Raw genomic sequence first — 13,478 nt, 5'->3', positions numbered from 1 at the left:
GCAAGACGTGATCAGGCTGAAGCAAGGATAACAACTATTATGTGACGTGTGCTAAATATATTTAATAAGTACAAGTTTATATTATTATTGTTTTTGTGTTTACATATCATACAGTTGTTGAAAGCTAGAACTGCACTATTTCTGTATATTTATCAGTAGCAGCAGCAGCAGCATGTGCCTCTGCAACCCTTTCTTCCACCGCCCACGGGATAGGTATGGGGTGCATAATAAATGAAATAAAACGCGGGCATGTTTTCAATATATTGGATAAATCATTTGATGTCATTAGCCATTCATCCCTGAGATGGTTGCATTATTGCAGTGACTATACTGTTTGGTCTCCAAAGCAAGTGCCATAATTTTGCGTTTTTTCTTTAAGAAACAAGGGTCGAAATGATCCTGTTCGTGCTAAGGGAATGACTCTCTGGTAGTCATGCAAATGTTGCTTGGTGCGTTATTCTGGAGGGATCGAGTTGTGAGAAAAGCCAAGAGGAAATATGCATTTCGTGGACTTTGTAATTTTTTTTATTAAGCTTAGTTATACACAGCAATGTGCTGCTACCCCATTCTATATGAAAGATTACAGTGTAGATCAAACACTAGCTATAAGTTCATAAAATATCCCCATCTCACTGAATGGATAGTCATACATGGAATCAGGAGAGAACGTGGAATGTGATGCTGGGCCTGACAGCTGAGTGGACAGCGCTCGGGATTCGTTTTTTTATTTTGATTGTTGCCGCCGGAGGCGACTAGTTTATTGTGCACCCCATACTCATCCTGTGAGCGGTGGCGCAAAAAGCATTACAGAGGGCACAAAAGGTCTTTATCAGACCTCATCTTAGATTATTACAATTTCATCAATCCTTCACACCATATAGTTACATGTTAGCTAGTTACAGAGAAAGTTCTATTTCAAGAATTATATATTTACAGTAAGTCATTATACATTAATGGTATGTCTTATCGCTAATACATAATAGTTTGACCAATGGAGATATTAGAGTCATAGGGGGAGCTTCTGTTTATTATTAGTCTTCACAATACACTACTTGTTTCTTAATCTCATATGTCGTTTATATATTGGAAACGAAATATGGATACGTAGTCCTGAAGTTCCGGGTTCGATCCCCGGTGGAGGCGGAAACAAATGAGCAGTTTCTTTTACCCTGATGCACCTGTTCCCCCTGGCAGTAAATAGGTACCTGGGAGTTAAACAGATGCTACGGGTTGCTTCCTGGGTGTGTGTATAAAAAAAGCAGGCCTGGTCGAGGACCGGGCCGCGGGGACGCTAAGCCCCGAAATCATCTCAAGATAATCTCAAGATAGATCTACTAGCTTCCATTAGCAAACATAAACCAGTCTGGATGTACGTCACTGAACGGAGTGGATTAGGTTGGCATCTCACTAGATATTTAATCATGTCCTGAGCTTTGTCTAATATGCGAGCTGTTCATAGCAGATAACGTAACCTTCCCACAGGCAAATCTAACGAAATTGTCTGCATCTTAACATACCTAGTAAAGGACAGATTCATATTAATCTACGCGTTAATGTATTATTCGCATACAAGGGCGCATTTATACAAACATGGAAAACCCATAATTGTTATCAAAGCGTACATCCGTCGTGAGGGAATTACGTTGTCAGTATACCTCGCCGGACCAGTAGCGCGGACCAGTAGCAGGACGTCACGCTTATGGGGAACTCCACTACTAAGTACACCTTCAATGGGGATGTGGACCCCAATAATGGGGGGAAGAACCGCAATAATGAGAAAATGGACATCTCCAAACCTCCCCCTCCATCCTTCAATAGAATGCCGCCAAAGTCTAAGGGGTGCATGGACGACGTGGTAAAGTTCCTGTGGAACCCCAACACGAAGGAATTCCTTGGACGCAATGCCGTGTCTTGGGGTAAGTTTTGTGTATAATTGTTCCTACCGGGTCGAGCTTCAGCTCTAATACCTCGCCTTTCCACTCGTCGGTTGTCTATAGCAATGATTCCCGACCAACTTTTCTCCCTATCAACTATTTTTTTTTAAACTGTGAATGAAGTTACCTTATAATACCTTTTTTCTAAGTTCATTTTATTTTCCCTACTACTCTCATGCTAAATTAGCTCATCAGTGTCTAGTTTCTATGCATACCATCTCGTTCTATTATTATTCATTACAAACATTTCCGTTTTTTCCACGCAGCCAATTCATTGAAATATTTTATAGCTATCATGTCTACTCTTTCTAATGTTTTCATTAGCTCCTTCAACATTCCGTCCTACCCAACACCACATACTTAATCTGAGACGAGCCTCACTGCAAAAGTCTGTACATTTTCAACAATTTTCTAATGGTGCACAATGTTTAGAATAACCCTTCATTTTGATGTTCTCTACTTTCTTATGTATCGCTAACGTTATCCTATTTATTCACCTTGGGTGGGAGTTGTCCCGGTTCAGTTGTAATACTCTGTGGAAGCTGGCATTTAGTCTGTCAATGATCTTGTCACTTTTATCAGTCTCCTTTCCTCTTGTCGATCTGTCACTTGGTCATTCACTCTATAACGTGGCTTCAGCCACGTTATTGTGACTCATTGTCTTCTATAACTGTTCGCAAACGCGAACTCGTGCGTTTATCTCGGCACCTTTGTTTCCTTAGCGTGAACCCATGAGAAAAGAAGTTGCAGGTTTCAAAAATTCCTCCTTGTTTACTTTATCGCCTCCTGAAACAATTTTGTATATAGTGATTGTATCCACAATTTTCCTCCGTTGATATACCTTACTCCTCGTGATGTGTGCGCGTGTGCGTGTAATTACCTAAGTGTAGTTACAGGATATGAGAGCTACACTCGTGGTGTCCGGTCTTTCCAGTACTCTTTGTCGTATAACGCTTTGAAACTACTGACGATTTTAGCCTTCACCACCTTTTAGCTTAACTTGTTTCAACCGTCTACCACTCTGTTTGCTAAAGAAAACTTTTAAATATTTTTTTCGGCACCTTTGTTTCCTTAGTTTAAATCTGTGACCTATTGTTTTGAAGTTACTGGTTTCGGGAATTCCTCCTTGTCAATTTGGTCAATTCTTTTTTTTATTTTGTAAGTGGTGAGCATATCACCTCTTTTTCTTCTATCTTTTAGCTTTGTCATATTAATACCTCTAGCCTCTCCTCGTAACTCTTGTTTTTACAGTTCCAGAAGCCATTTTGTAGCATGCATTTGCACATTTTCCTTCTTCACCTATTTAATACCTCTAGCCTCTCCACGTAACTCTTGTTTTTTCAGTTCCGGAAGCCATTTTGTAGCATGCATTTGCACCTTTTCCAGTTTACTGATGTGCTTCTTGAGATTTGGGCACCATACAACTGCTGCATATTCTAGTTTTGGTCTCACAAAAGTCATAAATAGTTTCTTTAGTATTTCACAATCCATGTAATTAAAAGTAAGTCTGAAGTTAGAAAGAGACGCATACGCTCCTCTCACAATGTTCATAATGTGTTCCTCTGGTGACAGTCTACTATCCAAAACCACCCCTAGATCTCGATCTTTATTAGAGTTCATTAATTCCTTTCCACATAATTTGTAAGTTGTGTGTGGTCTATTTTCTCCGATTTCACATTCCATAACATGGCATTTATTTACATTAAATTCCATTTGCCACATGTCGCTATAGGCACTTTATTTTATATAGATCAGTTTGAAGGGCATGGCAATAGTGTATGTTTCCTATCTTGCACAGTATCTTAGCCTCATCCGCAAACATGTTCATCAAATTTTCTGTTCCTTCTGGTAGATCGTTTATGTAGACGATGAACATTACTGGTGCAAGAACTGAACCCTGTGGTACTCTACTTCATTCACTTTCAGACTGTAGTGTAAACACTCCGTAAATCAATGTAACCAAAACACCTTACCTAACCTTGCATAGATCTAACCATGCTTATACCAATATATAATATTAATTTATAATTGAGAAAAAGCCGATTATTATTATTATACCATGGAAAAGATTCATCCTGTCATCTGCTGCATATGTCAGACACCGACTTATTAACATATAAGTGTCGGTATTTTAAAAACAGCTTGGGTTGGAAAATCGGCGCCGACAGACACACAAACAATACAAGACATCTACGCAGGTGACCATAAAACCAAAATTAATTATAATTGAGTGAATCTCTTACCGTTGTATCTTGCAGCCAAGATCTTACTGTTCTACCTGGTCTTCTACTCATTCCTGGCCGGCTTCTTCGCCGTGATGATGGCCGTCTTCTACCAGACTCTTGACACCCGCCACCAGCCCAAGTACACGGGCCACCAGTCCCTCCTCAATACTCCCGGTACGTATCATGCTGACGGTCTCCTGTCACACCGATTGATTGATTGATTGATGAAGATTAAGCCACCCAAGAGGTGGCACGGGCATGAGTAGCCCGTAATCTGTCAGACCTCTTGACTCTAGCCCAAATACACTGACCGCTACTTCCGGTACGTACCTGTCGTGTTAAAAAGAGAAGAAATTCCGCATCAATAATAACAATAATAGATGTTAGAACATCTATAACGGTTACAAGTGCAAATACCGCTATTAATTAGGGAATATATTGTACTTGTAAGTTATATAATATATACTATACTTGTAAGTTCCAGTAAATCGTCATTTTAACTTGAGTCGTTTGCATTATTATTATAAGAAAACGATTACGAGTCAAGAGCACAGGGTAAACTAAGCTAGCACAAGGGATATGTCCACCAAGATGTGTACTATGCCTTTCGGTGTGTATACACTGCGCTTACTTTAGTCCTGGACTATATTCAGAACTATAGTATACTTGCCGGTTAGTTAATAAACTATTGTTGTTGCATTAATAACCCTCCCGCGGTTGATAAACCGCGGGAGGTTGACAGACGAAGCTAGCAAGTTAAACTTTCCGTAATGAACCGATCAGTAAAAGAAAACGAGAATAAGTGAGCATAAATACTAGGGAAGAGCTATCTGGCGTGTCACATGCAGCACTTCGTGTTTGGCTGTTGTTGTTGTTATAGATTCAGCTACTGGGAACAAAAAGTTCCAAGTAGCACGGGCTATGGTGAGCCCGTAGTCAACTTACCAGGCACAGGAGCGGGGCGGTAATTGCGTTGTATTGGGCGTTATTCTTGCAACCCGTTCTCGCAAATTTAATAAAGTCAATATTGACTTTACGAATTTGCGAGAACGGATTCTTGAGAATGCGTTGTGTGGATGTTGTAAAACACGTACCTACCAGCTGTAATTTTTGTGTGTTATAAAGTTCGAATACAAGGTATTAGCTCGCATTATATTAACTTTATTTCTCGCTAGAGTTGTATCCCAGACTTGTATTTTGTTTGCGTTAGTCAAAAGTCTAACAACTTTAGACACGTTCGTGAGCAATAATTCCAAATTAGTGATGTGCGATCATCCGCAGACATGCAGGTATCCTTATGCATTTACAGCAACACGGGGTTTGGCGGTGGGATTAACAAGCATTTGGTTTTTGTTGATGAGGGACGGCTGCCTGGTAATACCGTTGGATTGATTGATTGATGAAGATTAAGCCTCCCAAGAGGTGGCACGAGCATGAATAGCCCATAAGTGGTAGATTTTTTTTGGAGTGAATGGGATCTTTGGTCGTGAAAAATGCCGCTGGGTAGTAGATTTGTTCTCGATTCACAACTGGGTATCCCGGGCGGGACAGAATTGGTTGAGCACGTTGCTTTTACCCTATGCCTCTGTACCTGCTAGCAGCAAGTAGGTAGCCGGGAGCTAGTCAACTGTTGGGGGGTTTGCATCCCGGGTAAGGTTAGTAGTTTTACCTTGGAGGGACCTCGATATAAGCCTATCGAATATATACAGAGGCAGCCTGTCCCCGACAAAACTACTATTCTAATTATAATTCAAATTTTATCTTGGACAACAATGAAAGCCAACGTCATCCACAAGATATAATGGATTTGCGAGTGTTATTAATGTAATATATTTGGACTCTCACGTATGTGAAGCGTATAAAAACGTTCTTTTGAAACTATTTTCAAGATGTCGACATAACATTCCACAGAAGTAGTCCGATTACACTACCGTGATATTATCATCAGTTATCCTTATAAGTAATATTATAAATTGTCATTATTGTTAATGTTAGAATATCTATAACTGTTACAAGTGATATTATCTTCATTATCTTTATTCATCTTCAGGTTTAGGAGTGGTGCCAGGACTTCACGGGGATGTCATCACATACCAGTCCTCCCAGGACACATCATCCAGAGAATACGTTCGCATCATCAACCAACTCATTGAATGTAAAGTCCATGAAGTTTTCCGTCAGTTATGTTAGGCTGTTGTCCCTCCATCTTCATCATACATGGCTTTAACGCTTACTAGAGTACAAACATTTTTTCTTTAATACCAAGTTCATTTAATTTTGGTGGTGAGCTTATTTTTCGACGTTTTTCTAAACAGGAGGATGGGTTGCATTTTAACGTGTAAATCCCCTAAGGTCAAAAACCGATGTACTAAAAAGTATGTACCCCTTGTCGTCATCGATACTCTTTTTTTAAACACGCCTAATTAAATTTAACCCAACCTACACGAACATAACGAAACTAAGAGATAAAATAATGTATTTTATTTGTGGTGTGCATGAGATGTGACGTCACTGAGTTTTTTCTTTGCAAATACAGGTTTTAGACCTTATTAGTGTATTTCTTTTTGTTCCTGAATACTTTTCTAGTAACATAATTTTGTGTGTTTATACACCTAGATAATGCTCTAGAATATTTGTTTGCGTTTTCATAACAGTCAACTACAGCCGTAATTCAACATAACCAGCTGATGTTATTTTACACTTAAGATTTTCCCATCAACAGCGTACGACATCGTCAATAGGGCCCAAGTCGACTACAAGAACTGCACCTCAGATGACACACCGACCAAGAGAGAAGTGTGCATTTTCGACTTGAACTTGTTGGGAAGCAGCTGTAGTAAGGAGGATAACTGGGGATATACGACCAGTTCTCCTTGCATCTTCCTCAAGCTTAACAAGGTAAGAACCATTATGGGTATTCTTGTCTTTCTACATATTAAGTACCCTGTACTTAATGACGATGAAACACCCATTTATTCGTCATTATCAATTACTAACCTTATCTCATTTGTCAATGGCTTGGCAAAGCTGGATAAACCCTTTAGGATTAGTCTCCCGTGATATTCACACGTCACAATTTCTTTCTGACATTTGTGTTTGATACAATGGTCGTGTAGTGAAGAGAAGGGGAAAGGGTGAGGAGCAAGTAGAATGTTGAGCAAAATTACAAGTTTGATATCTCTGTATTTAAAGATGTGCCCAGATTGATGAATCTATGGAAGGAAATTAAATGCGAAACCAGAATGCAATTTTGTAAATATTCCCTTTATATTGCAGATGATCAACTGGAAACCTGAGGCTCCCCGGAGCCTGCAGGACCTGCCGCTGGGTCTCCAGGAGTACATCAACGCCACCCAAGATCCTCTCCAAACTCTCTCAGAAGTGAGGCTCGGTACTCACCTAGTTGTGCTTGCGGGGGGTTGATCTTTGACGCTTTGGTCCCGCCTCTCAACTGTCAATCAATTGGTGTACACATTCCTGAGTCTATTGGGCTCTATCCTATCTACATTTGAAACTGTGTATGGAGTCTGCCTCCACCACTTCACTGCTTAATGCATTCCATCTGTTAACTACTCTGACAATGAAAAAGTTCTTTTTAACGTCCCTGTGGCTCATTTGGGTACAAAGTTTCCACCTGTTCCCCCTTGTTCGTGTACCACCCGTGCTGAACAGTTTATCTTTATCTACCCTGTCAATTCCTCTGATAATTTTATGGGTAGTGATCATGTCTCCCCTAACTTTTCTGTCTTCCAGTGTCGTGAGGTTTCGTTCCAGCAATCTTTCCTCGTAGATCATACCCCTCAGCTCGGGGACTAGCAAGATGGCATACCACTGAACCTTTTCTAACTTCGTTTTGTTTTTGACTAGATATGGACTTCACGCTGGAGCTACACATTCCAGTATTGGTCTGACATATGAGGTATACAAGGTTCTGAATTATTCCCTACACAAGTTTCTGAAGATAGTTCTTATGTTCGCCAGCCTTGCATACGCCGCTGATGTTATGCTTTTGATGTGGGATTCAGGGGGACCGGTCTGGTGTGATATGAACCCCCACATTTCTCTCTCTTCCTGACTCCTGAAGGATTTATTCTCCCAGCTGGTACCTTGTGTTTGGCCTCCTACTCCCTACACCTATCTTCATTACTTTGCACTTGCAAAGTATCAGTATTCAAGTATATTTTAACTCAACATACTTTTCTTCTTCATCTTATTCTTTGCTGTTATTTGTATTATAAATAATTCTAAATATGATGGGAAACACTTGCAGCACGTGTGGGTATGGTGCGAGTCAGAGGACAGCCAGCTGGAGCAGCCAGCACCGGGCATACCATTATACTACTTCCCTTACACCAACCAGGAGGGCTACCACCGTCCCCTAGTACCTGTCCGCATCAACGCCACGCAAGGTGAGAGAGTTTGTGTACACATATCACCTAGTGTGTGTGTGTGTGTGTGTGTGTGTGTGTGTGTGTGTGTGTGTGTGTGTGTGTGTGTGTGTGTGTGTGTGTGTGTGGTAAACCTTGTGGTATTTTCCCACATACATATTCTCCTTTCTTTTTCGCCTCTCTTTTTCTTTCTTTATATATATATATATATATATATATATATATATATATATATATATATATATATATATATATATATATATATATATATATATATATATATATATATATGACGCTTTGTCACGTTTTAAGCAGTGTACCTAAATGTCATCATTGAACGTTATATTATTCACTGCTACTATCAGTATTAGTGCTGCGACTCAAATGTTTCTGCCACTGCTTGTAATGTAATTAGTTCAAATGATATCGTTATTTATTTCAGACTTCTAATTTTTTTGCTCCTATTCTTACAAAACTCAGACGGCGTGGTGGTAAACTGCCGAGCCTATGGTCACAACATCCAGCACAAGGTCAATAAGCGTTTGGCAGGTGAGGTCAACCTCTACGTTAAAATTGAGGCATAGAACTGGACTCTTGAACTGTGTTTTCCTGCTACTCAGATGAACAAAATATCAAACCCTCACGATCCTACTCTTGTGCTTAGTTTGAAACTGTCTGAAATCCTATATATATTTAAAATAACTGCTATGTTAATTTTAAAACTTTTGACACATCAGTCATTACATGCTCTAATAATTTAAATAAAATATTGATAATTATTCTAATGTACAACAAATAAAATAAATTTATTTAAAATTTACCTGTTCATTGTGATTAGTGTAAAAAAACATTTTTGTGAGGAGTGAAAATGTTGAGACTATTACTGTAACATGTTAATTCCTTGTGTGACAATCTGTTCCATGAGACTGTTAAGCAAGTCCCAGCTGTGTCCGGGTACAAGTGACAGGATGAACAACCTAGTGGAGTTTCCTTCCTATTGGGTGTTGTTGTTTGTACATATTTCTATGGCGGTGTGTTCACTCACTGGATGAGTAACGCTGCTAAATATACTCACCCTCCGGGGATTTTGTGTTTTAAATGACTGCAATATACTCCCACGCTTATCACATAAACTTTCAGCTCATAATTTGTGTAAACTTAAAATTACTTTCCATGAATACCCAATAATAAACATATATAAATATGAATGATTTAATGAATTCAATACCCAGCACTGATTATTACTAACACAATTTACAGGTGAATACTCTCTGGCAACCAGCCTCCCTTTAAATACAAACTCCCTGAACTATTTCACTAAACTACTTACAAGCCAGGATTAATAACTTCTCTTACCATGACCTGTTCACTATAAACAGGCGTCACTGCCTGGCATATTAAACACTGCCTAACAAGCAAAATCGACAACTTCACTAAAAAATATCAGGCCAGAGCCGGCTAGATCAATATCCCCCCAAACTGTATGATGGCCTGACAGATTGACTTATAAAACCTTTTCTCCTATCACTTATACATTTAAAATGTATATCACAAAGAAGTGAATAATACACAAGTATTATTCTGACTTGATTAAATTCATATCCACTTCTATACGCACTTTGGTACCTGAAATACAGACTGCCTGAACTACACACATTAATCTGGGAGGTTTATTAAACGTGACAGAGCTGCGTCAGCTGACTGCCGGCTGGCTGAAACAATACCCCTTTAAGAGTCTGAGCTACAGCAAATATTTATTATTCTAAATATATTAAATGGGTCTGTTGGTTGCGCAAGAGTCAATAATAATTAATATGCAAAATACACGGAATGCCATTACCAAAATATGCAAATCAAAATATTCATTACTTGAAGAACATGATACTTGACTACTACAAAAGTAACATCCAAATTATGCAGCAATTCAACTGTGACTCGTTATGCTTGCAGATCATTGTATTTCTATGGTGTAATACAAATTCCCATAACTAGCCTATGCACACTAACTGAAACATGCCTAAAGAAACATCAAATAAATTAATATACTGCACAAATTAAAGTAAGGCAGACCCTTGTATGTAATTTGACATTGAAAATAGGCCTGGGCTTGTAACTGAAAATATATTTAGAATATAGTTATGACAAGGCTACATCCTCGGACATAACACCAAGTTAGAGGCTGACTCACATCAGCCAAATTAGAGGCTAATTCACATGGGTCAAGTTAGAGGCTTATTTACATGGGCCAAGTTAGAGACTAATTCACATGAGCGAAGTTAGACGCTAACTCATCTGGGCCAAGTTAAAGGTTAAGTCACATGGGCCAAGTTTGAGGCTACCTCAACTGGTCCAAGTTAGAGGCTAATTCACCTGGGCCAAGTTAAAAGCTAATTCACCTGGGCCAATAGAGAGATTAATTTACATGGGCCAATAGAAAGGTTAATTCACATGGACCAAGTTAGTGGCAAACTCACTTGGGCCAAATTAAAGGCTAACTCACATGGGCCAAGCTAAGACCAAACACATGGGTCAAGTTAAATGCTAACTCAGATGGACCAAGTTAGACGCTAACATACCTGGATCAAACTAGAGTAGGAAGCAGAGACTAACTCACTAGGACTAAGTCAGAGAAGATAGAAGAGGCAAACTCACCAGAACCAAGTTAGACGAGAGTGTAAAAGCTAACTTACCAGCATCAACTTAGAGAAAGTCGTAGAGGCTAACTCACCAGGACCAAGTTAGAAGAGGCTAACATACCTCAAACTTAAATAAAATAATTATAAAACACAAGGAAGCTGGAAATCAATAACTATAATAATAATAATAACAACAGGCAAAATGCCCAGAGAGACTGTTTGTGTAATACAAAATAAATATTAATATTAATGATTTAATTTCCAAGAATAATATGTGACAATAAATGGTGTTGTGTGATCTTTAGGAAGACATGATGTCATATCCGGGTCATATCTAGAGCAACAAGCCTCAATGGGAAAAAACAAAGTCTCCAAGGAATATTACAAGAGATAATCACACCCACACGTCTCGTGTTATCATAACATTCTTCCTCTATTATCATTCATCAAGATGGAAAATTATTTCATTGTTTTAACATTCATTTGTGACATATTGAGAAGAATAGATGATATGTTTAGTGGTGGAGATCGTGACACTGTGCCTAAAGGTAAGTTTATTGTACCTAAAAATAGGCTTTCTGTAACTAAATACGGGATAAGTATTTAAAGCTAAGCTTATCATATCTAAAGATATGCATATCGTGTCTAAAAATAAGCTTAGTGTCTAAAAATAAGCTTACAGTGTCTAAAGATAAGTATACTGTTTAAATAAAAGCTTAGCATCTCAAGGTAGGCCTACTCTGTTTAAATGTATGATTATTGTACCTATATCTATGTATACTTTCCTTAAATATCCGCTTACTGTACCCAAAGATATGTCTACCATGCTTACAGATATATATCTACTGTGCCAGGGAAAACGTCCACTTCCACTGTTTGTGGCCAGTTGTGAGTGTGAAAGAAGTCCCTTGACCTCCCGTGAATAACACGACACTGACCTCTCGAGTGAAAATTTCTGCTATAAAATCGCCAGTTCATCATCTGCTGCAGAGACACGACACAGTCACCAGGATACAACCTTCGTTGACATCATTCTGCGCTCAAGATAATCTGGAAGAGAAGGGAATGCCTCGCCAGTGGTAGTTAATCTTAATGCCAACTGGCGAGGCTATCGCAAGCCTCTCCTTGCCTTCACAACACACTGATTCAAAAGAGAAACGTGAATTTGTTTTTCATATGAACTGAATGAACAACTGTGTTTATATTTAGAGTGAAATTCGGGGTATACACATTTATTAATTTAACGAAACGGTTACCCCGATCTTAAATTTGTCTTTTATTTAATATAATTTATTTTGTTTATCTTTTTTTGTCAAAATATTTTTTTCTCTACTTATACGCCAATTAATTTTAACAGTTGAGAACGAGATGAAGGTCGCAGTCGCAATTTTTCAGATCTAAATTCAATGACGGTGAAATCTGTGACTTCTGTAGCAACAGGGGCACCACGTGAAGGTAGTCACAGTAAGGCCCCCACAGTAGTGATACAGCAAAGTATTAACACACAAATGGTACATTTAATAGATACTGGAGCAAAGGATGGTGCAGGATCCGTAAATAAACTAAGCAAGTCAGCTTTATTACGAATGATATCCTGTTTTGGATTCGTTTGAGCTGGTCTATCATTCAATGGCTTTTCAATCTTGCTAAAATCAAATAAATTTAGCTTGCTCGGAGGTGATATTACGATGAGCTTTCCACCTGGCAGTACAGTGATAGCTTGTGGGTTGTCAGTAATTAGAATAGTTCTTTCCAGCGTCAACTCTCCCTGAGCCTCAACTTCTATTTTTTCTTGATCGTGGATGGCAATATTGCTACCAGAGAGGGTGACGGAGGCCTCGGCCCCGACCACCACACTCTTCATCGACGCTATTTCAGAGTCGACGATTGTGATATATGCGTCACCGACGAACTCCATGGCAGCCACGTCAATTTTGGTGTTGGTTATGAAAGCGTAATTTAGATCACGGAGAGCGTCCAATTGTTGTAACTTAGAATGGAAAATGCTAAGTTCCAAGATTCTCCCAGGAATCCTATTGACGTCAGAGTATTGAAGCAGGACGTTCCTGGGAGGGCAGTCGTTCTGGTGATTAATGAAGTTGACGGTGCTATTGTAGAGCCGGAGATTCTTGCAGGCGGCTCCCTTCAGCGTGAGTTGCTGTGCGTTATGGAAGAACACAGTCTCAACTCCACTTCCCCAGTCATCCAGGTTCACCTCCTTCTCCTACAATAAAAGAAGTGAAATCTACATTTATTACCAAATTACAATCCACACGGTAAAATAATTTAAATAAT

General features: G+C 39.1%; 2 protein-coding genes and 1 long non-coding RNA gene across 9 annotated transcripts in view; 1 reads left to right on the top strand and 2 right to left on the bottom strand.

Annotated features, from left to right (window-relative positions):
* The window catches only part of LOC123760059 (uncharacterized), a 31,930-nt gene extending 27,613 nt beyond the window's left edge, over window positions 1-4,317 (bottom strand). For 2 of the 3 annotated variants that reach the window (XR_006773102.2, XR_006773104.2), the window contains exon 1: window positions 4,178-4,317. This is a non-coding gene — a long non-coding RNA (uncharacterized lncRNA). Of the gene's footprint in view, window positions 1-2,431; window positions 2,573-4,177 lie in introns of those variants that run through there. The other variant, XR_006773103.2, reaches the window with a different exon arrangement.
* On the top strand, window positions 1,637-9,755 carry LOC123760058 (sodium/potassium-transporting ATPase subunit beta). The gene is made up of 7 exons (XM_045745485.2): window positions 1,637-1,916; window positions 4,193-4,333; window positions 6,210-6,314; window positions 6,882-7,057; window positions 7,436-7,540; window positions 8,430-8,568; window positions 9,028-9,755. The coding sequence occupies exons 1-7, from the start codon at window positions 1,700-1,702 to the stop codon at window positions 9,129-9,131; spliced, it is 987 nt and encodes a 328-aa protein (XP_045601441.2). The 5' UTR covers window positions 1,637-1,699; the 3' UTR covers window positions 9,132-9,755.
* LOC123760057 (uncharacterized) overlaps window positions 9,746-13,478 on the bottom strand; it is a 40,352-nt gene continuing 36,619 nt past the window's right edge. For all 5 annotated transcript variants that reach the window (XR_006773100.2, XM_045745483.2, XM_045745481.2 and 2 more), the window contains one exon: window positions 9,746-13,407. Coding sequence is in view for 4 of the 5 variants with exons in the window: in XM_045745483.2 (XP_045601439.1) it covers window positions 12,643-13,407 (765 nt within the window). In the remaining variant the exon portion in view is untranslated. The remainder of the gene's footprint in view (window positions 13,408-13,478) is intronic.

The sequence above is a fragment of the Procambarus clarkii genome, chromosome 16, assembly GCF_040958095.1.
Source record: "Procambarus clarkii isolate CNS0578487 chromosome 16, FALCON_Pclarkii_2.0, whole genome shotgun sequence".
Lineage (NCBI taxonomy): Eukaryota > Metazoa > Arthropoda > Malacostraca > Decapoda > Cambaridae > Procambarus > Procambarus clarkii.
Note: the sequence above shows the minus strand (reverse complement) of the source record. Positions and strands in the feature narration are given on the sequence as shown.